Here is a 24,482-nt window from a genome sequence, read left to right as displayed (position 1 = left end):
ATCATAATAACCAAAAGAATAAAATGTTAGTAGAATACATGAATTCATTCGATATAGTATGATCTCGATGAAGCTCAACTTATGTGTCTACATAACTAGCTTGCATAATGGGATAAAACATTTGTAAAAAGCTTACAATCTTACATAACAAGCAAGTAATATTAGAACTATTTGCTTATTGCCTATGACTGATTCAGCTGTGCATCTCAGTACTAGAAATCTGTGTGAGATCTATACACTGCTATTTAATATCCATGCAGATAGCTATGCCAGGTGCATAAATCCGAAATGAAATTTTCCATTCAGCAGTTATGTACCACCATAGACTAGTGAAATACTTAGAAAGGTAAAACCCTACTAAGGTTATTCAACAGTTAGCTTGTCATAGCTCATTAAAATAAATAAAAATTTGTCTGATCTCTGCTGGTGCCTGATAAAGCACTGCTGTGATCACACCACAGGAACATTCTTTGATGAGTTATGGCTTTTGGTTTTATATAAAATAGTAACTTTAAGTAAAAAACAATGCATTATAATTCAAAACAAGCATTAATAAATGTAACAACCGAAAATAACAAGGCATGAAATAACAAGTGAAATACCTGACTTGGGTACAAATGCTGGTATCTTCAGGGTTTACTCCATACACGTTATATTTAAGACAATTGTAGTCATTTACTATACCTCTTGTAAAGCGAGGGTTTTTATTGGTTCTTCCCTTTTAACTTCATGTAACTGCTTAGAGATGTCTATACCTAGCTGCATTTCTGTAGTATGAGGTGACTGTACAGGTGTGCTAACCTTTAGGTGGGGCTAGGAAGGGCCAGAAGAGAACAATTAATTTTGGAACAGAGAGCTCAGCTTCATTGAAGACATCATCAGGGTAAGATGTCTTTGTACCATCACCTCTCTTTGTATCATATGGGCGTCGGCCGAGTACCATGTTGGGTGCTGGTCAATAGGAGCTTGCTCATTTGTTTGCACGACTCTCGGTGACTGATCTTTCTCTTTGTATATATTTGTGTATTTCATGTAACAAAGTCTATTTTTTCCACCGAACTTCTGATCTCTCCATAATACACCCCTCTATCACAGGTTTGCGACTTTTTAATTGCTATTGTGACTAAATTTAGGCTCAAGTGGAGTTTCAATGCCGCCTTTCTAAAACAGGGGAGTGGTGGGGTGTGGGCATGGCCAACGGCCCCACCACATCCACTACCATTTACACCTGTTTCCTGTGTTTCCTGGTGTAAATGATGATTGAAATCTACTCCAGCTATCTACGGAAGTAGATTTCAAACTAGGCACATGGACTGCAGGAAGATGTTTCTAATTTATGACAAGGCATATGCCTCATCATACAGTAATTTAAGCACATCCTCTGGCAGCACAGGGGATATCGAAGACCCACATAAGGCCAGTCTTTGATAAATGACCCAAATAATATGTGCATGGTTGTTTTCATTTATGAATAAATATATTAATATATATGGAACCTGCATTCCATGAATTTAAAGCAAGCCATTATGGCACCAAAAGAAATACAGAGTGGGCTCAGCATGCCTGCCCTGCTCTGCACCAGCAACAAGTGGCGTTCCTATCATCTAGACTAGAGTATCGTACACAGCAAACTTGATAAAGTGGTCCCATGTACCCCAAAACGTGTTATCATTGTGAATATTGCCAATAAAAATATTTTCATCTACATACGTCGAGTAGTGACTTTGCACTAGTGAGCTATCATCTTGAAGGGGAACCCAACCAATCCACGCTTTGTTCTGCAGCTGCACTCCTTCACTCCCATGGTGGGCTGGCACCCACCTTGGAGTCCAAGATAGCATCAGCTACACTGACCGCTAGCCAATTTACCTCAAGCACTTATTGGAGTTGTGCCCACCTTGCACAACATAAATAGGTGAGCACGACTAACATACCCTCCCAGAGGGATACATCTGGACTTATTAATCCTATGAGCGTCTTTTTTTTTTCATTTGCTACATCTCTTGACATATATAGAAAGGAAGGTATAATTTATAGTTTTATGGCTACATTGGTAAATTGATAAATTTTGTTTTGCTTCTTTCTAGATCATCAACTTATCTTTGCTTGGAGTTTGGTTGTTTGTCCATTTTAACCCCTTGAGGACACAGACAGTTTTTTACCTTAAAGACCAAGCCTAATTTTACAAAGCTCACGTGTCACTTTATGTGGTAATAACTTTGGAATGCTTTTATCGATTCTGAGAATATTTTCTCATGACCCATTGTACTTCGTGATAGTGGTAATTTTAAATGTGAATTTTGCTGCTTTTAAGACAGTGATGAGTCATAAAATATTTATTAATCAACATTCATATGCCTATTTTATGTTGATGTCATTTTGTCAATGTCATTTTATTCTTTTAGAACAGTAGAAGGCTTAGAATTTCCAAAACCAACTTTAAGGACTCTGTAGTGACTCTGAGGGGCTTACATAATAGAAACCACCCATAATCAGCGCTTGGGAGTTACAGCTCGCACACAGAAAAACTGGTGGAGGACTGTAAAAAAAATACAATAAAAACATAATAAAAAAGCTCAGCGGCCACTGAAAACACACAGGGGGAAAGGGAGAGGTGGTACAGGGATTGGGATTTAAGGATCAGGGATTAGGGATCCTGTTGGGGGACACCTGGAAAATAGTGACCATAAAGTAATAACCTTCCAATTGTCACTCAAAAGAGTGTTTATTCAGGGAGGAACAAAAATACCAAACTTCAAAAAAGCAAAAATTTAGCCAAATAAGAGAGGCCATAGGCCTAACTAACGCTGGCAAAGTCCTCAAAAATAAAAATACAGCCACAAAATGGGATATTTTTTAAAACCACCCTAAAATCTAATTGTGAGAGGTACATACCTTTAAGGGAATAAAAAGTTAAGGAACAAGAAAAAAAACAATGAATAAATGGAATTGTAAAGAAAGCAATAAATGACAAAAAGAAAGCATTTAAATCACTAAAACAGGAGGGTAGCGAGGAAGCATTGAAAAACTATAAGGAAAAAAATTGAATATGTAAAAGACAAATAAAAGCAGCCAAACTAGAGACAGAGATTAATTGCCAAGGAGCGTAAAACTAACCCTAAAATGTTCTTTAATTATATAAATGGTAAAAATTATAAATCTGAAGGTGTCGGCCCCTTACAGAGTAATAAGGGGGGAGTTGCAGACAGAAATGAGGAGAAAGCGAAGCTACAGTCAGGTCCATAAATATTGGGACATCGACACAATTCTAACATTTTTGGCTCTATACACCACCACAATGGATTTGAAATGAAACGAACAAGATGTGCTTAAACTGCAGACTGTCAGCTTTAATTTGAGGGTATTTACATCCAAATCAGATGAACGGTGTAGGAATTACAACAGTTTGCATATGTGCCTCCCACTTGTTAAGGGACCAAAAGTAATGGGACAATTGGCTTCTCAGCTGTTCCATGGCCAGGTGTGTGTTACTCCCTAGATAAAAGGTCCAGAGTTCATTTCAAGTGTTCTATTTGCATTTGGAATCTGTTGCTGTCAACTCTCAAGATGAGATCCAAAGAGCTGTCACTATCAGTAAAGCAAGCCATCATTAGGCTGAAAAAAAACAAAAAAAAACATCAGAGAGATAGCAAAAACATTAGGCGTGGCCAAAACAACTGTTTGGAACATTCTTAAAAAGAAGGAACGCACCGGTGAGCTCAGCAACACCAAACGACCCGGAAGACCACGGAAAACAACTGTGGTGGATGACCGAAGAATTATTTCCCTGGTGAAGAAAACCCCCTTCACAACAGTTGGCCAGATCAAGAACACTCTCCAGGAGGTAGGTGTATGTGTGTCAAAGTCAACAATGAAGAGAAGACTTCACCAGAGTGAATACAGAGGGTTCACCACAAGATGTAAACCATTGGTGAGCCTCAAAAACAGGAGGGCCAGATTAGAGTTTGCCAAACAACATCTAAAAAAGCCTTCACAGTTCTGGAACAACATCCTGTGGACAGATGAGACCAAGATCAACTTGTACCAGAGTGATGGGAAGAGAAGAGTATGGAGAAGGAAAGGAACTGCTCATGATCCTAAGCATACCACCTCATCAGTGAAGCGTGGTGGTGGTAGTGTCATGGCATGGGCATGTATGGCTGCCAATGGAACTGGTTCTCTTGTAGTTATTGATGATGTGACTGCTGACAAAAGCAGCAGGATGAATTCTGAAGTGTTTTGGGCAATATTATCTGCTCATATTCAGCCAAATGCTTCAGAACTCATTGGATGGTGCTTCACAGTGCAGATGGACAATGACCCAAAGCATACTGCAAAAGCAACCAAATAGTTTTTTAAGGGAAAGAAGTGGAATGTTATGCAATAGCCAAGTCAATCACCTGACTTGAATCCGATTGAGCATGCATTTCACTTGCTGAAGACAAAACTGAAGGGAAAATGCCCCAAGAACAAGCAGGAACTGAAGACAGTTGCAGTAGAGGCCTGGCAGAGCATCACCAGGGATGAAACCCAGCATCTGGTGATGCCTATGCGTTCCAGACTTAAGGCTGTAATTGACTGCAAAGGATTTGCAACCAAGTATTAAAAAGTGAAAGTTTGATTTTTGAGTATTATGTCCCATTACTTTTGGTCCCTTAACAAGTGGGAGGCACATATACAAACTGTTGTAATTCCTACACCGTTCACCTGATTTGGATGTACATACCCTCACATTAAAGCTGACAGTCTGCAGTTAAAGCACATCTTATTTGTTTTATTTCAAATCCATTATGGTGGTGTATAGAGCCAGAATTTTTAGAATTGTGTCGATGTCCCAATATTTATGGACCTGACTGTATAAAAAAAAAAATTCAACTGTGTTTACTGAATAAAATAAACTGTCAGATGAAATGCAGAATGTAAAAGTTAATTCCCCATTAAAAGTGCCCTGTCTGACCCAGGAAGAAGTACAGCGGCGTCTTAAAAAGATTAAAATAGACAAATTGCTAGGACCAGATGGCATACAACCCCGTATTCTAAGAGAATTAAGTAATGTCATAGCCAGACCCTTATTTCTGATATTTAAGGACTCTATTATGACAGGGAGTGTTCCACAGGATTGGCGCATAGCAAATGTGGTACCAATATTCAAAAAGGGTCCAAAAACGGAGCCAGGAAACTATAGGCCGGTAAGTTTAACATCTGTTGTGGGTAAACAGTTTGAACATTTTCTAAGAGATGCTATCCTGGAGTACCTCAATGCAAATAAGCAAATAACGCCATATCAGCATAGCTTCATGCGGCAGGTCATGTCAAACTAATTTAATCAGTTTCTATGAGGTGGTAAGTTCTAGACTTGACCATGGCAAATCAATGGATGTCATATATCTAGACTTCTCCTAAGCATTTGACACTGTACCACATAAAAGGTTAGTATATAAAATGAGAATGTTTGGACTGGGAGAAAATGTCTGTATGTGGGTAAGTAACTGGCTCAGTGATAGAAAACAGAGGGTGGTTATTAATGGTACACACTCAAATTGGGTCACTGTCACTAGTGGGATACAGGGGTCAGTATTGGGCCCTGTTATCTTCAATATATTTATTAATGATCTTGTAGAAGACTTGCACAGTAAAATGTGAATTTTGCAGATGACACTAAACTCTGTAAAGTAATTAACATGAAAAAGGAGAGTATATCGCTGCAGATGGATCTGGATAGATTGGCTGCTTGGGTAGAGAAATGGCAGATGAGGTTTAACACTGACAAATGTAAGGTTATGAACATGGGAAGGAATAATGCAAGTCACCAGTACATACTAAATGGTAAAACACTGGGTAACACTGACATGGACAAGGACCTAGGAATTTTGGTGAACCGCAAACTAAGCTGTAGAAACCAGGGTCAGGCAGCTGCTGCCAAGGCCAATAAGATAATGGGTTGCATCAAAAGGGGCATAGATGACTATGATAAGAACATAGTCCTGCCACTTTAAAAATCACTAGTCAGACCACACATGGAGTACTGTGTACAGTTCTGGGCTCCTGTGAACAAGGCAGACATAGCAGAGCTGGAGAGGGTTCAGAGGAGGGCAACTAAAGTAATAACCGGAATGGGTGGACTACAGTACCCTGAAAGATTATCAAAATTTGGGTTATTCACTTTAGAAAAAAAGACAACTGAGGGGAGATCTAATAACTATGTATAAATATATCAGGGGTCAGTACAGAGATCTCTCCCATCATCTATTTATCCCCAGGACTGTGACTGTGACGAGGGGACATCCTCTGCGTCGGGAGGAAAGAAGGTTTGTACACAAACATAGAAGAGGTTTCTTTACAGTAAGAGACTATGGAACTCTCTGCCTGAGGAGGTGGTGATGGTGAGCTCGCTAAAAGAGTTTAAGAGGGGCCTGGATTTCTGGAGTGTAATAATATTACAGGCTATAGCTACTAGAGATGGGTCGTTGATCCAGGGAGTTATTCCCCTAAAGTGAGGAAAATTGGCTGTTACCTCACAGTTTTTTTTTTTGCCTTCCTTTGGATCAACTTGCAGGATAAAAGGCTGAATAGGAAGGACATATTTCTTTTTTCAGCCTTATAAACTATGTTACTATGTTATTATGTAAATGTACAATTAGATTATCGAACACTGCAGAAGTTCCAGTAAGGGCACAGTAGCTCACATTAAATCACAGTGGGGCAACGGTGCACCACAAGTCCTAGCAGGCAGCACACAGTGGCACGCAGATCCTCTCTGCACGCAGCCACCAACTGAAATGGCTGCCTGCAGAGAGACTTACTATTCTCTAGGCCCCTCTACTGCATTGGTTGGCTAGTATGGTATACCAGCCAATCACAGCACCTACAGGGGATGGTGTCCCTTGTGTAACCTTGGGGTGGTGCTGTCCATTTCAGCACCAATCACCCCATCACAGCCCATTTGAAGCCCCCTCACTGTTTTTTGCAATGAGGGAGCTGCGATTGGACAGGGGGAGGGTACAACCTCCCTTCACTTAGATGGCTGGCAGTAGGGGACAGCCACAATCTTGCAATGAGGGAGCTGCGATTGGACAGGGGGATGGTACAACCTCCCTTCACTTAGATGGCTGGCAGTAGGGGACAGCCACAATCTCAGCCCAGTCATTGTGCGAGTAGGCATGGTGGCGAGTTTTCAGAGTGCTGTGCATGTAAGGAGCATGTCGAGGTCGTTATGTTCACTGCGGCCTTACATGTAGGGTGCTTTCATCAAGGGGATAATCCTCTACAACTTGAACATTCATATACAGCACTACTATTACAGTTTTATCTTAAAAATGTAATATAAGAGTTAGTGGATACCTCTAAGTCCTGCAGTGTACGCAGTCACCGCTCTACCATAATTCAGCCTTCTTTCCAGTCCAATTTTTTGAGCGTTTCTGGTCATATCACTACCACGAAATGAAACTTGACCTTGATCTTGAGTAAAAAAGTGTCCATTCTGATTTCTTGGTACTGTATAAGTAAAACAGTCATTCCTTCATCTGATTTGTCATCTTGCTTAATTTTTCAACATCAGCCAACATCATTGTAATATCAATCAGTAATAAATATGCACTGATCAGAGAAAACATTAAAACCACAGGTGAAGTGAATAACGCTGACACTGCCAAAAGTGCCTACAATGTGCAGGTGAGCATCAGGACTGGACCATGGAGGAACAATAAAAGATGATCTGGTCTCATTAATCACATTTTCTTTTACATAATTTATATGGCAGGGTGTATGTTCGTCACGTATCTGGGGAACAGATGGCACTAGAATACCCTGTGGGAAGAAGGCAAGCTAGTGGAGGCAGTGTGGTGCTCTAGGCAAAGTTCTTAGGAACCTTGGGTCCTGGCATTCATGTGGATGTTAGTTTGACATGTACCATCTACAGTACTTAAACATTGTTGCAGGCCACTTGGTAACAGTATTCCCTAATGGCAGTGGCATCTTTCAACAGGATAATCACCCCTCAAGGTATTCCCTGCAAATTCCTCAGATGTCAGTCCTATTCAGCATCTGTGTCATGTGCTGGAAAAACAAGTATGAACGATGGAGGCTTTGGCTTGAAACTTACAAGAGTTAAAGGATCTGCTGTTACCATTGGATACCTTTTAGAGGTCTTTTGGAGTCAATGCCTCAAAGGGTCAGAGTTGTTTTGGCAGAACAAGGGAGACCCACAAAATCATAGGTAAAAGGTTTTAAAGGGCATCTGTCAGCAGTACCTATGAAACTTGGTGACCTGTTATATGTGCACTTGGCAGCTGAAGGCATCTGTGTTGGTTTCATGGTCATATGTGCCCTCATTGCTGAGAATTATTTTTTTTGTATATGCAAATGAGCCTCTAGGAGCAACGGGGGTGTTACCGTTACACCTAGAGGCTCAGCTCTCTGCAACTGCCGTGCCCGCTCCAGTTTGATGGACAGGGCCAGGCAGTGATTCATCATAAAAGCTGGCCCTGTCAATCAAAGTGTGGAGGGTGCAGCAGTAGTAGAGAATGTATTGTTATAGCTGATCTGTGTATAAACATAAAGAGAGATGGATGGATAGAGAGAAACTATAGATAGATAGATAGACAGACTGTGGCATGAGCTATACATCCAGCAGCCGTATGTAATGGATTTGGTTATGGTAGCATCCCAGAGGTCGTTAACACTGATCCAACTGTCCCAGCAGCCACATCACTGATTGTAAAAATAACTAAGTAATTGAATAAAACCTCCATTGTTCATCTCTTTCCATCAAGGTGAGTTCAGACAGTCTTTTAATGAAAAATTATGCACTGCTAGAGGAGACCACAGTAGCACTAATTGTATTGTAGACAAGGCTAATAAAAAGGGGGAAATTCTGGGGAGACACACTAATTAAACTTGTATTATCTAAAGCAGGAAGTTAGAATGCCACTAATGTGTATAAATGAACGTCATGACATTGAGAAATAATAATAAGTGTTTTTATTTAATGAACATTGCCAGTTACGATATTTTTGAGCAGTATATTGGGAAATATTTTTTCGCGCTTACCAGGTGCTGAAAATGCTCTTTGCAAACGGATTGAAACACTTTGTGCCGTGGAGCAAGCAGGAGGCAGACATACAGAGACCACTGTGTGAGGAACATTTAGAGACCAAAGCATACTAGAGACAAAAAAAATGCAAGTTTGCCAACCTCTAACAAATATGCTAAAGTGACATCTTACTTTTAGATTGTAATTAAGAAAATGCATATCCTTGCACTGCAAATTGTGGGTGAAAAGACTAGCTGAGAAAAGCACAACAGCAGAAAACCCAGAATAAACAATTTGTATTGCTGTCATTAGGGAGAAGTTAAGGTCTGATACATAGCTGAGAAAGGAATATGGTGTGAATTTTCTGCAATTATTGAAAAGTTACAAAATGGCCCATGAAAAGCCCTATGCAAGCCTTGTGTGAGCGCTCTACCTCCAAAAATAGGTCCTCTGTATAGACAGGGTATGTGCTTAAAGCAACCTTCTGGTTTAAGAAAAAAATACATTAACTTGGAGACAAACAGAACAATTATATGGTGGTCTTTATTAGAGTTGAGCGGACACCTGGATGTTCGGGTTCGACGGGTTCGGCCGAACTTCACAAAAAAGTTCGAGTTCAGGACCCGAACTTGACCCCGAACCCCATTGAAGTCAATGGGGACCCAAATTTTTGAGCACTAAAATGGCTGTAAAAATGTCATGGAAATAGCTAGAGGGCTGCAAATGACATCAAAATGTGATTAAGAGCATGGCAAGTGCTCTGCAAACAAATGTGGATAGGGAAAGGACTTTAAATGACATAAAATACGTGAAAATAAAAAATTATAATCTTGATCTAGGAGGACGAGGTCCATATGGAGTAGGAGGTTGAGGAGGCGGTGGATGTGGCGGTGTAGGTGGAAGCTGCGGTGGAGGAGGAGGAGGTAGCCTACACTGCTTTTTGGTTTTAAATTTATTTATATTTTTTTAAATTAGGGTACACCCCAAAACATTAGGAAATATAACATGTGATAACCCCCTTGTCACCACCAGACATCTAAGAAGCTCTGACAGACGTCCTTCAGAACCTCCTCCTTGAGGTTCCTTTTGTTTTGCTTTCATTTTCTCATCTCTTTAGCCTCTCTCAGCTGTCATGTAGTTGCACTGATTGCATCCCTTTAAATCCCTTCCCATACTGCATCACTTTGCGGTTTATACAACTTCCTGGAGTATATGCATGCTGGATGCTACTACTGAGACTTCTACAGATAAGTTTTGTTTATTCATTTGTATTTTCCTGTTTGCTGGATCCCAGGAGACCCTGACTCCCTCCGTATCAAGTGTAGGGAGCCGGTGGTCGTGTCCCCTCACTATTATAGGGTGTTCAGGGGTTATTCAGTCGAGGTACGAGGATATGCGATCTTCTACCATTGAGAATTTTGCATAGGCTGAGCAGTTTAGGGAGAGAGCCAGGTCTGTTGCAGGGCTATCCCTTTGGTTCCTTAGTTTTGGATCCAGTCAGCCGGATCTTCCTTTTGTGTCTTCTAGTTTGCTGTACACCTTCCGTGACACCCCTCCAGTCGTGCTAAACCAGGGGTGCACAAGCTGTGGCCTGGGGGCCACATGCAGCCCTCAATATCATTCTGTGTGGCCCCCAACTATCTAGTGACAGACATGTATGTCTATGTCTTATGGCTGCTCACATGCATTTTTCATGTATTCTCCCATTAGATGGGAATCCTGGAGGTGTAACCAGACATTTGTAGTATATACTGTATGTACACTATGCCATAAATACAGTATTTCAGTTGGTAATACTCCTTTAACTTTTATTTTTGGCCCTTGGGATACCTTCAGTCTGACAATGTGGCCCCCAACCAGAAAAGGTTGTGCACCCCTGTGCTAAACACACGTTCAGACAATACACTGGCTGCAGGGCAGGCCAGCACCTCCAAGGTGTAAAGGGCAAGCTCAGGCCATGTGCCCAATTTGGAGACCCAGAAGTTGCAGGGGCTGACCCCTGTCAGTCAGTTCGTGTAGGCTTGTGCACACTTACTGCCCCACCATGTCGCACGTCCCCGTGATGTTCACGATCCAATTTGATATCTTCTCTATCAACTTTCGATGTTCTTTTATGCGCCTATCATGGTGATCACAGGTGGCGGGGAATCGGGGTTCCACGCCGGAGAGGGAGAGTGAGAAAGAGAGACCACATCCAAGGGAGGATGAATTTTTTCAAATTTAAAATTATAGAGCGGAATTATGGGACAAATTATTAAAGCGTAAAAGTGGGACAACTTTTTAAAGTTTAAGCATTGAATGAAAGGATGTGGTGCGCATAAATTACTGAAGAATTTATTAAATTTTATTCCCTGTCAACTATGCAGAGCAGGGGTTTCTATCTGGCAAAATTTGAAAAATGTCACCTGACAATGTAATTGACGATTCTTTTAAATTTATGTTCCTGTCACCTATGTAGAGGTGCCCCAGTGACATCCACCATCCATTTGGATATCTTCTCTATCAACTTTCGATGTTCTTTTCTGAGCCTACCATGTTGATCACGGTTATCGGCGAATCAGGGTTCCACGCCGGAGAGGGAGCGTGAGAAAGAGAGACCACTTTTTTTTTTTTTTACCGGTCTAATTAGTATAGCAGTGGCACATCACACCTAAAAATTGGTGAATTTCACCAGAAAATGTAACTGACAATTTTTTTTTTTACCTGACTACTAGGTATAGCAGTGGTACATCACACCCAAATTTTTTTTATTTCAACCGAAAATGTAACTGACAATTCTACTAAGTATAGCAGCCCGATGGAGGCTATAAGAAAAACTACACTGCTCAAAAAAATAAAGGGAACACAAAAATAACACATCCTAGATCTGAGTTAATTAAATATTCTTCTGAAATACTTTGTTCTTTACATAGTTGAATGTGCTGACAACAAAATCACACAAAAATAAAAAAATGGAAATCAAATTTTTCAACCCATGGAGGTCTGGATTTGGAGTCACACTCAAAATTTAAGTGGAAAAACACACTACAGGCTGATCCAACTTTGATGTAATGTTCTTAAAACAAGTCAAAATGAGGCTCAGTAGTGTGTGTGGCCTCCACGTGCCTGTATGACCTCCCTACAACGCCTGTGCATGCTCCTGATGAGGTGGCGGACGGTCTCCTGAGGGATCTCCTCCCAGACCTGGACTAAAGCATCTGCCAACTCCTGGACAGTCTGTGGTGCAACGTGACGTTGGTGGATAGAGCGAGACATGATGTCCCAGATGTGCTCAATTGGATCCAGGTCTGGGGAACGGGCGGGCCAGTCCATAGCATCAATGCTTTCGTCTTGCAGGAACTGCTGACACACTCCAGCCACATGAGGTCTAGCATTGTCTTGCATTAGGAGGAACCCAGGGCCAACCACACCAGCATATGGTCTCACAAGGGGTCTGAGGATCTCATCTCGGTACCTAATGGCAGTCAGGCTACCTCTGGCGAGCACATGGAGGGCTGTGCGGCCCTCCAAAGAAATGCCACCCCACACCATTACTGACCCAATGCCAAACCGGTCATGCTGGAGGATGTTGCAGGCAGCAGAACGTTCTCCACTGCGTCTCCAGACTCTGTCACGTCTGTCACATGTGCTCAGTGTGAACCTGCTTTCATCTGTGAAGAGCACAGGGCGCCAGTGGCGAATTTGCCATTCTTGGTGTTCTCTGGCAAATGGCAAACGTCCTGCACGGTGTTGGGCTGTAAGCACAACCCCCACCTGTGGACGTCGGGCCCTCCTTTTACCCTCATGGAGTCCGTTTCTGACCGTTTGAGCAGACACATGCACATTTGTGGCCTGCTGGAGGTCATTTTGCAGGGCTCTGGCAGTGCTTCTCCTGTTCCTCCTTGCACAAAGGCGGAGGTAGCGGTCCTGCTGCTGGGTTGTTGCCCTCCTACGGCCTCCTCCACGTCTCCTGATGTACTGGCCTGTCTCCTGGTAGCGCCTCCATGCTCTGGACACTACGCTGACAGACACAGCAAACCTTCTTGCCACAGCTCGCATTGATGTGCCATCCTGGATAAGCTGCACTACCTGAGCCACTTGTGTGGGTTGTAGACTCCGTCTCATGCTACCACTAGAGTGAAAGCACCGCCAGCATTCAAAAGTGACCAAAACATCAGCCAGGAAGCATAGGAACTGAGAAATGATCTGTGGTCACCACCTGCAGAACCACTCCTTTATTGGGGGTGTCTTGCTAATTGCCTATAATTTCCACCTGTTGTCTATCCCATTTGCACAACAGCATGTGAAATTGATTGTCACTCAGTGTTGCTTCCTAAGTGGACAGTTTGATTTCACAGAAGTGTGATTGACTTGGAGTTACATTGTGTTGTTTAAGTGTTCCCTTTATTTTTTTGAGCAGTGTATATACAAGCATTGGGAGGTTGTCAGAAGGGATGAGGCGCTCGCAGAATATGTAGTCAGACCATTGATAACCTTCAGAAAGAGTCACACCATTAGAGACAGGTTGGTGAGGAGTCGCTTCATTATGGATAAAAACCGCAGTTGGTTATATAAGAGACGGCCTAAGGGTAATTATAGGTGCGGTAACTGCTCCTTCTGTAGATATAATTCTCAGAGGAGTATTCTCAGTTTTGGTGGTGTACAGCATAGGGTGACAGATTTTATTACCCGGAGAAGCACCTTTGTTGTGTACGTGATCTCATGTGGCTGCGGAAACTTCTATATAGGCAAGACTATCAGATGCCTTTTTGAAAGGATAAGAGAGCACATGAATTCCATAAAATCAGGTAAAGGCTGCCCTCGGCTCATAAAACATGTAAGGGAAACACACAATAGGGATTGTAAAACCTTAGAATTTGCTGGTATCGAAATAGTGCCCAACCCACCTGCAGGAGGGGACAGGCACAAGTTCTTATTAACAAAGGAGGCTAGATGGATCCTTCGTGCGAATGCCCTAGGTGAACTAGGATTAAATGACCGTAATGATCTTAGTGTGTTCTTATGAGGTCCTTGCTATCTGTATTATGTTTGCTTTTAATTATAGACGTTCTGTCTCTTTAAGGAATCTCACCTGTAATAGGGGGTGGAGCATCATGTGATGTCATGGCAACTCTCCCCTGAGTTAGTTTAAAAGAGAGCATGGTTTCATGTTCCCACGTCAGCGGCCTGAAGAAGCGCAGCCTTGCGCGAAACGGCCGTCGCCGCTGTGCATGCTTGATGACCGTCCGCCCCTGTATGCCCTGACAGGCATCTTACCTGTATCCCGGATGAAATAAAGGAATTTTGTACATACTGCTGGGTGAGTGCCGCCTATTATCTTCTCCTATCCTGTGGAATAGGTATAGCAGTGGTACATCACACCCAAAAATTGGTGAATTTCACCAAAAAATGTAACTGACAATTTAGTACGTGTAGGCGTGTGCACACATACTGCTCCACCATGTTGGTGAAATGCTGCCTCCTGCTAAGACGTTCCATATCAGCTGTTGGTGCTGGTTGTTGTGGCGTGCTGACAAAGCTTTTCCACATTTTGGCCATGCTAACCCTGCTTTCTGAGGTGCTGGCGGTGCCCCAGCTGCGTTGGCGACCTCTTCCTCCTCCTTCGCCTTGAGCTTCCACTGTGCCCCCGCTGTCAGGTGGGAATGCCACCAGCAGCGCGTCGACCAGCAGGCGCTTGTACTCGCGCATCTTACGATCACGCTCCAGTGAGGGAATTAAGTACGTTGTCCTTGTAATAGGGATCCAGCAGCGTGGCCACCCAGTAATCAGCACAAGTTAGAATGTGGGCAACTCGGCGGTCGTTGAGGAGACACTGCAGCATGTAATGTGTGTCAGGCTGCCCAGAGGCAATGAAAAGCTGTCCTCTGTGGGAGGTGTATCCTCTGTGTCCTCTGTATCCCTCCAGCCACACACAAGTGATGGCCATGAGCTGGTCTGGGTGCCACCCTGCTGTGAACATGGTTCCTCCTCCTCCATCTCCTCCTCCTCATACTCCACCTCCTCATCCTCCAAAACTGTGCCCTGGCTGGACAATTGTGTACCTGGCGTTTGTGGGTGCAGGAACCCACCCTCGGAGCCACTTGTGAATGACTGGTTGGAAACCCTACGAAATGATCCCTCTTCCTCCTCCTTCTCCTCCTGTGCCACATCCTCTTCCATCATCGCCAGCAACATTTTTTCAAGGAGGCATAGAAGTGGGATAGTAACTAGAGATTCGCCGAACATATGGAGAAATTCGCGCCCGCCATATTCTTTTACATTATGAAGAACTTTGACCCATGACACATCCATCAGGTGGTATAGGACAGCCAATTGAAACATTTCAGCACAAGGACATACCCCCTTCCTTATGAATAAACCTGATCTGGCCGCCATTTTACATTCAGTGTTTTGCCAGTGTAGGGAGAGGTTGCTGTGTGGAGCAGGGACAGGCTGTTAGGGACACCAAACGCTAGCTAATAGGGCTACAAAAGTCATTTTAAGGACTAGTATAGGTGCTATCTATATGTGTGATACACAGAGGGGTGCGATATACTTATACTTTTATAATGAGTCAAAAACACATAGATCTATATAGTGATCACCTGGAAGTCAGGGGCCTAGGGGCTAGGGGCTTACTAGGGCCATTTTTATATAGGGTAAGGTTCCGGACGGGGTCGCTCTTATCAGGGCGGGTGGTCTGTGGTTAGGCTATCAGGGCCAGAATAGCACATAGGGCAATATCAGGGACAGTTCTTTGCCCACCCTGTCCTTCAATACCACATCATCATCTAGCCCAGGGATAGATGGTTTTTGCTTTCCCTCCGGGATTCATGGATGTGCACTGGAACCCCCCGGATTGTGATAGGACATATGGTTTCTGATTTGGTGCCGCCGAGCACCTGATTTAGTGCAGCCGAGCACTTGTTATTGCCTACCACATCTATGCTTTTTGCTTAAAGGGGTTCTGCACTTTGTTTTAACTGATGATCTATCCTCTGGATAGATCATCAGCATCTGATTGGCAGGGGTCCGACACCCGGGACCCCCGCCGATCAGCTGTTTGAGAAGGCAGCGGCGCTTCAGCAGAGCCGCGGCCTTCTCGCTGTTTACTGCTGGCCCAGTGACGTCACGACTAGTATCAACTATCGTGGGCGGGGCTAAGCTCTGTCCACTTAAATGGAGCTTAGCCCAAACCACGCTAGTTGATACTAGTCGTGACGTCACTGGGCCAGCGGTAAACAGTGAGAAGGCCGCGCCGCTGCTGGAGCGCCGCTGCCTTCTCAAACAGCTGATCGGCGAGGGTCCCGGGTGTCGGACCCCCGCCGATCAGATGCTGATGATCTATCCAGAGTATAGATCATCAATTAAAGCAAAGTGCAGAACCCCTTTAACTTTAATAATTAAATTTATTTTTATTTTGAGGGATATCTTTTCCATTTACTCATCCGCAAAATGGGTCCGCATACATTCCGCAATTTTGCGGAACGGGTGCAGACCCATTCATGTTCAATGGGGCCGGAATGTGCTGTCCGTATCCGCACTTCCGCATCTGTGCTTCCGTTTCCGCCAAAAAAATAGAACATGTCCTATTCTTGTCCGCAATTGCAAACAAGATAAGGCATTTTCTATTATAGTGCCGGCGATGTGCAGTCCACAAATTGCGGATTGCACATTGCTGGTGTCCGTGTTTTAAGGATCCGGAAACACTTACGGACGTGTGACCCTCATAGTAAAATTATTAAAGGTTACGTTTTATCTTTATGTATACTCTAATGGATTGCCTTCCTTGTACAATGTTATAATATACTTTCTATGTTGGAAAGTATATTATAGTGCATTTGTATTGTGCGGCAGTTGTGTGCGGTTTTGCTGCGATACTGCAGGTATATAGAGGGACAAGCGTTATTGGAACAAATAATTTCTACAGGTGTGATATACCAGTCGCCCCCCAAAAAAACTGATTGAAGCGGGATGTTATATACCGATATACTTTCTTTTTAGTGCATTTGGGTACTGTATAGTGCATTTGCGCATGCGCGTACGTGAAAATTATATTGCCGATATTTCGCATTGAAAAAAATTTAATAAATGGAGATCGCAAATTTGAATAATACATCTGGTATGTCACTGTCCATGTTGTGGGACTATTTGTGCACTTCTAGTAATTATTTCTTGGCTGCAAATATGAGGTTTTTCAGGTTCGCCTGCCATTAAAATGAACAGGACCCGCCGCGATCTTGCGGTTCGCGAACATTTGATCGCGTTCGCGAACCGTACCGGCAGATGTTCGTCCATCACTAATAGTAACGCTGAGAACGGCGTTATCGGCACTGGCAATGTTGGTGGAGTACTCGAAACAGCGCAACAAGGAACACAGGTCTCACATGGAGGTCCAGTCATTGGTGGTGAAGTGGTGCTGTTCCGCAGAGCGACTCACCCATGCGTGCTGCAGCTGAAACTCCACTATCGCCTGCTGCTGCTCGCACAGTCTGGCCAGCATGTGCAAGGTGGAGCGAGAAGGCCGAAGTTACACTGCAGCGCTGACAGGCAAGCAGCAGGGTGAGAATGCCGAAAGTGCGCACAGACGGCCCGCACTTTATGCAGCAGCTCTGACATATCGGGGTCATTTTTAAGGAACCTCTGCACCACCAAATTCAGCACATGCGCCAGGCAAGGGATGTGCGTCAAACCGGCTAGTCCCAGAGCTGCTACGAGATTTCACCCATTATCGCACACCACCAGGCCGGGCTTGAGGCTCACTGGCACCAACCACTCATCGGTCTATTGTTCAAGGCCCGTCCACAGCTCCTGCGGTTGTTTACCCCTGGCTGTGCTGAAATTGGTGGTGAAGGGGTTACGCTGACCGGATGAGGAGCCGGTAGAGGATGAGGAAGCGGAGTAGGAGGAGGAAGCAACAGGAGGCAAACTGAAGCACCCTGCAATCCTCGGTGGTGGAAGGACATGCGCCAGACTGCTATCCGCCTCAGGCCCAGCCGCCACTGCATTTACCCAGTGTGCTGTTATGGAGATATAACATCCCTGATCGTGCATATGGTCCACGTATCCATAGTGAGGTGCACCTTGCCACAGATGGTGTTGCGCAGTGCACATCTGATTTTGTCCCCTACTTGGTTGTGCAGGGAAGGGATGGCTCACCTGGAAAAGTAGTGGCGGCTGGGCACGACGTACTGTGGGACAGCCACCTCCATAAGGCCTTTAAAACTATCCGTCTCCACCATACGGAATGACAGCATTTCAAGGCCAGTAATTTAGAAATGCTGGCATTCAGGGCTAGTGATCGCGGGTGGGTAGGGGGGTACTTCCTCTTCCTCTCCAGTGTTTGGGAGATGGAAAGTTGAACGCTTCTGTGGGACATTGTGGAGATGCTTGGTGACCCAGGTGATGGTGTTGCAGGTAGATCCTCTGTTTGCGGGCTGGCAGGTGGCACTGTCACTCCAGAGGTGGATGAAGAGTCCGAGACTGTAGCAGAAGAGGAAGCAGTAGGAGCCAGAGACCTTTCTTGGTTTTTGAGGTATCTACTCCACTGCAGCTCGTGCTTAGCACTTAAATGCCTGGTCATGCAGGTTGTGCTCAGGTTGAGAACGTTTATGCCTTGCATTAGGCACTGATTGCACAGCGTGCAAACCACTTGTCTTGTCGTCAGCACATTGTCTGAAGAACTGCCACGCCAGGGAACTCCTTGGGGCTGGCTTTGGTGTGCTCGGTCCCTTGCTGCGGTGGGCAGTAGCAGGAGTACTGTCTCGAGAAGACGGCCGCTCCGCTTTTGCACCCTGCTCCCTCTTCTGCAGTGCTGGTGGCTCTGTGCGACCACCACCTCTTCCTTCGAACTACATAGGTCACTCGCATGACATTGATTCCATGTGTGGTCGAGGACCTCATCGTCCTCCACATCATCTTCCACCCAGTCTTCACCCCTGCCCTCCTTGCCGGTCTGCACACTTTCGAAAGCCCCAGCAGTTGGCACCTGTGTTTTGCCATCATCCGAGACGTACTGTGATAGTCCTCCCATGTACTCATCTTGAAAGATAAGTGGTTGGGCATCGGTGCACTCAATCTGTTCCACTTCTGGGGCAGGGCTAGGTGGATGTCCCTGGGAAACCATGCTAACAGAGTCATCAAAAAGCAGAAGAGACTGCTGCATGACATGGGGCTCAGACTGCTTGGCTGATTTGCAAGGGGGTGAGGTGAGAGACTGCCGGACATCGGCTGCAGGTGCCAACTGTGGTCTTTCAGCAGGAGACTGGGTGGGAGACAATGTGAAGGAACTGGAGGCACTGTCAGCAACCCAATCTACTATCGCCTGTACTTGTTCAGGCCTCACCATTCGTAGAGCCGCATTAGGCCCGACCAAATACCGCTGCAGGTTCTGTCGCCTACTCGCACCTGAAGAAGGGGTTTCATTTGTGCGTGTAGCTGGCACAGGTCGACCACATCCTCTCCCTGCAACAGGAGCTCCACCAGCAGCACCACGACCTGGGCCACGTCCCTTATTTGACGCTCTCCTCATATTTCTCGAATTTAGGATCTTGCCCTAAATTGGTGTTTAATTAATAGTAGAATAGAACAACAGTATGTACAGGGTGTATCTCACATGCCCTGAACCAGACTAGGCCTCAATTAAATTTGTTTGCCCAAAATGGCTGTATTTCAAATACCTGAATATAACCCCTGTATATAAAGGGTGTATCTCACACGCCCTGACCCATACTAGGCCGCAATTAAAGATTTATGCCCAAAATGGCTGTATTTCAATTAACTGAATATAACCCCTGTATATAACGGATGTATCTCACAATGACATCAGCAGCAAAGGCTGCCAAATGTTTATTTTTTGCCCAAACAGGTGTTTGTTTAATAACTGAATATGACAGCAGTATATAACCCTGGAATTTCAAACGTCTTGATGCTGCAAGCGTGGAACAATGGTGTATTTTGGCAAAAAAGTTTGTTTTTAAAAACCCAGAAAATTATGGCTGTTTTTCTAGCTTAAATTGCACACTGACTAATCCAGATGTTGTATATTGCCAAAAAAGTGTGTTTTTGTACTAACAGAATATGAAAGCTGTATATAACATTTGAATTTCACACGTCCAGATGCAACTAGGGATGTAAAATAGTGTATTTTGCACAAAAAATAATAACTGGAATGGGGCAACTACAGTACCCTGAAAGATTATCAAAATTAGGGTTATTCACTTTAGAAAAAAGACAACTGAGGGGAGATCTAATTAATATGTATAAATATATCAGGGGTCAGTACAGAGATCTATCCCATCATCTATTTATCCCCAGGACTGTGACTGTGACGAGGGGACATACTCTGCGTCTGGAGGAAAGAAGGTTTGTACAGAAACATAGAAAAGGATTCTTTACGGTAAGAGCAGTGAGACTATGGAACTCTCTGCCTGAGGAGGTGGTGATGGTGAGTACAATAAAGGAATTCAAGAGGGGCCTGGATGTATTTCTGGAGCGTAATAATATTACAGGCTATAGCTACTAGAGAGGAGTCGTTGATCCAGGGAGTTATTCTGATTGCCTGATTGGAGTCGGGAAGGAATTTTTTATTCCCCTAAGGCCTCATGCACACGACCGTTGTGTGCACCCGTGGCCGTTGTGCCGTTTTCCGTTTTTTTTCGCAGACCCATTGACTTTCAATGGGTCCATGGAAAAATCGGAAAATGCACAGTTTTGCAGCCACATCCGTGATCCGTGTTTCCTGGCCGTGAAAAAAATAGGACCTGTCCTATTTTTTTCACGGCCAACGGTTCACGGACCCATTCAAGTCAATGGGTCCGTGAAAGAACACGGATGCACACAAGATTGGCATCCGTGTCCGTGATCCGTGGCCGTAGGTTAGTTTTTATACAGACGGATCCGAAGATCCGTCTGCATAAAGCTTTTTCAAAGCTGAGTTTTCACTTCGTGAAAACTCAGAACCGACAGTATATTCTAACACAGAAGCGTTCCCATGGTGATGGGGACGCTTCTAGTTAGAATACACTACAAACTGTGTACAAGACTGCCCCCTGCTGCCTGGCAGCACCCGATCTCTTACAGGGGGCCGTGATCAGCACAATTAACCCCTTCAGGTGCGGCACCTGAAAGGGTTAATTGTACTATCATATCCCCCTGTAAAAGATCAGGGCTGCCAGGCAGCAGGGGGCAGACCCCTCCCCAGTTTGAATATCATTGATGGCCAGTGCGGCCCCCCCCCCCTCTATTGTAATAATAGGTTGGTGGCCAGTGCGGCCCCCCCTCCCTCTATTGTAATAATTCGTTGGTGGCACAGTGTGCGCCCCCCCCCTCCCTCTATTGTAATAATTCGTTGGTGGCACAGTGTGCGACCCCATCGGCCCCCCCTCCCTCTATAGCATTAACAACATTGGTGGCCAGTGTGCGGCCTCCCATCTCCCCCCCCCCCCCCATCATTGGTGGCAGCGGAGTTCCGATCGGATTACCAGTTTAATCGCTGGGGCTCCGATCGGTAACCATGGCAACCAGGACGCTACTACAGTCCTGGTTGCCATGGTTACTTAGCAATAGTACAATAGTAGAAGATTCATACTTACCTGCTGCTGCGATGTTCGTGTCCGGCCGGGAGCTCCACCTACTGGTAAGTGACAGGTCTGTGCGGCGCATTGCTAAAAGAACTGTCACTTCCCAGTAGGAGGAGCTCCCGGCCGGACACAGACATCGCAGCTCCCAGGTAAGTATGAATCTTTTACTATTGTACTATTGCTAGTAACCCGCTGCCACCAATGATCGGGGGGGGGGGGGAGATGGGAGGCCGCACACTGGCCACCAATGTTGTTAATGCTATAGAGGGAGGGGGGGCCGATGGGGGGCGCACACTGTGCCACCAACGATTTATTACAATAGAGGGAGGAAGGGGGGGGCGCACACTGTGCCACCAACGAATTATTACAATAGAGGGAGGAAGGGGGGGGGGCGCCAATGATATTCAAACTGGGGTGGGGGGGGTCTGCCCCCTGCTGCCTGGCAGCCCTGATCTCTTACAGGGGGATATGATAGTACAATTAACCCCTTCAGGTGCGGCACCTAAGGGGTTAATTGTGCTGATCACGGCCCCCTGTAAGAGATCGGGTGCTGCCAGGCAGCAGGGGGCAATCATGTACACAGTTTGTAGTATATTCTAACTAGAAGCGTCCCCATCACCATGGGAACGCCTCTGTTAGAATATACTGTCGGAAATGAGGTTTCACGATCTAACTCATATCCGACAGTATATTCTAACATAGAGGCGTTCCCATGGTGATGGGGACGCTTCAAGTTAAAATATACCATCGGATTGGAGAAAACTCCGATCCGATGGTATAAAAGGGACTCCAGACTTTACATTGAAAGTCAATGGGGACGGATCCGTTTGAAATGGCACCATATTGTGTCAACGTCAAACGGATCCGTCCCCATTGACTTGCATTGTAATTCAGGACGGATCCGTTTGGCTCCGCACGGCCAGGCGGACACCAAAACGACTTTTTTTTCATGTCCGTGGATCCTCCAAAAATCAAGGAAGACCCACGGACGAAAAAACGGTCACGGACCCCGTTTTGCGGAAAGCAAAAAAATATGGTCGTGTGCATGAGGCCTAAAGTGGGGAAAATTGGCTTCTACCTCTGGATCAACTTGCAGGATAACAGGCCGAACTGGATGGACAAATGTCTTTTTTCGGCCTTGTACTATGTTACTATGTAAAAAGGGTGTTTTAAAAAACCCAGAAAATTATGGCTGTATTTCTAGCTTAAATTGCACACTGACTAATCCTACAAATGCACCAGATATTGTATATTGCCAAAAAAGGGTGATTTTTTACAACCAGATCATTAGTGCAGTTTTCCAAGATTGGATTTCAATGTCGCAAAAGCTCAGATGCAGTGCTGGTGCACTGAGCTTGCATAAAATGTCCGCCGCCACCCACCTAACTAACAGACAGATAAAGGTTTTTTTTTTTCAGTCACTTGGCTCAGGGCAGGGTAAAAAGATTGTGCCCTGCACCCGCACAACTAAATGTATGTCGATCGCTGAGTTCGATTCACGTTCTGAACCAAAGATTCTCTCCTATTCTCTCCGTGAAATCACCAGCCGCATCCTCTCCCTACACTAGTAACGGCAGAGTGACGTGCAGCGCTACGTGACTCCAGCTTATATAGAGGCTGGGTCACATGCTGCACTGGCCAATCCCAGCCATGCCATTAGTAGCCATGGCTGTGATGGCTTCTAAGGTCACATAGTTAAACGCTTGTTGATTGGCTGCTCTGCAGCCTTTCAAAAAGCGCCAAGAAATCGCCGAACACCGAACCCGAACCCGAACTTTTACTAAAATGTTCGGGTTCGGGTCCGGGGTTCAAAAATCCTAAAGTTCGATACGAACCCGAACTTTACAGTTCGGGTTCGCTCAACCCTAGTCTTTATTTATCTTTTTAGCTGGAGACCCGTCAATTCTCAGTGCCACTTGTTCAGCCTTGCTCTTAAATTGGACAGCACTGTTCATGTAAACAAAGCTGGTCAATCCAAGGACAGCATGAAGTGTCTTAGGCTACCAAATGCACAGCATTCCTCAGGCAGTCTGAGAAGTGGTACAGTCATCTTGGATGGTAGAAAAGGAGCCTGGGAACTAACGGATCTGCAGCTGAAAAGATGAAAGGTCGTCACCAGGTAAGTGCTCTGTTTGTGTTCCAGTTAATGTGAAATTTTTTCCTTTGAAATAGGGGGTTGCTTTAATTGATGAAAATCTTGCAGATTTTCCATGCAGATTTGCACATGGAAAATCAATAACTGATTCTAGTACCAGCCATGTGGATGAGATGGGAGCTCACACACTGCACAATTTTTCAGCATGGACACAGACGTGCAGTTTAAATTTTTAATCCGCAGCTTGTCAGTTTCTGCTGTGGATTTACTATGGATTTGCAGCGAAATCCACAGGCAGATTCACATCATATTTTTCTGTCCTATGTGGATGTACCCTAAGACTCTGTAGGTGTTTAGTAGAGGAATACAGTCGGGTCCATAAATATTGGGACATCAACACAATTCTAAAATGTTTGGCTCTATACACCACCACAATGGATTTGAAATTAAACAAACAAGATGTGCTTTAACTGCAGACTGTCAGCTTTAATTTGAGGGTATTTACATCCAAATCAGGTGAACGGTGTAGGAATTACAACAGTTTGCATATGTGCCTCCAACTTGTTAAGGGACCAAAAGTAATGGGACAATTGGCTTCTCCGTGGCCAGGTGTGTGTTATTCCCTCATTATCCCAATTACAATGAGCAGATAAAAGGTCCAGAGTTCATTTCAAGTGTGCTATTTGCATTTGGAATCTGCTGCTGTCAACTCTCAAGATGAGATCCAAAGAGTCACTATCACTACAAACCCATCAGAGAGATAGCAAAAACATTAGGCGTGGCCAAAACAACTGTT

The 24,482-nt window shown here is 44.6% G+C and overlaps 1 protein-coding gene across 2 annotated transcripts in view; it reads right to left on the bottom strand.

The window, feature by feature from the left end:
- LOC120981567 overlaps positions 1–24,482 on the bottom strand; it is a 180,638-nt gene that overhangs the window by 18,546 nt on the left and 137,610 nt on the right. For both annotated transcript variants that reach the window (XM_040411107.1, XM_040411113.1), the window contains 2 exons: positions 9,049–9,161; positions 7,342–7,494 (listed from right to left, as the gene is read on the bottom strand). In XM_040411107.1, coding sequence (XP_040267041.1) covers positions 7,342–7,494; positions 9,049–9,161 — 266 coding nt within the window. The remainder of the gene's footprint in view (positions 1–7,341; positions 7,495–9,048; positions 9,162–24,482) is intronic.

Source organism: Bufo bufo, chromosome 1, assembly GCF_905171765.1.
Source record: "Bufo bufo chromosome 1, aBufBuf1.1, whole genome shotgun sequence".
Lineage (NCBI taxonomy): Eukaryota > Metazoa > Chordata > Amphibia > Anura > Bufonidae > Bufo > Bufo bufo.
Note: the sequence above shows the minus strand (reverse complement) of the source record. Positions and strands in the feature narration are given on the sequence as shown.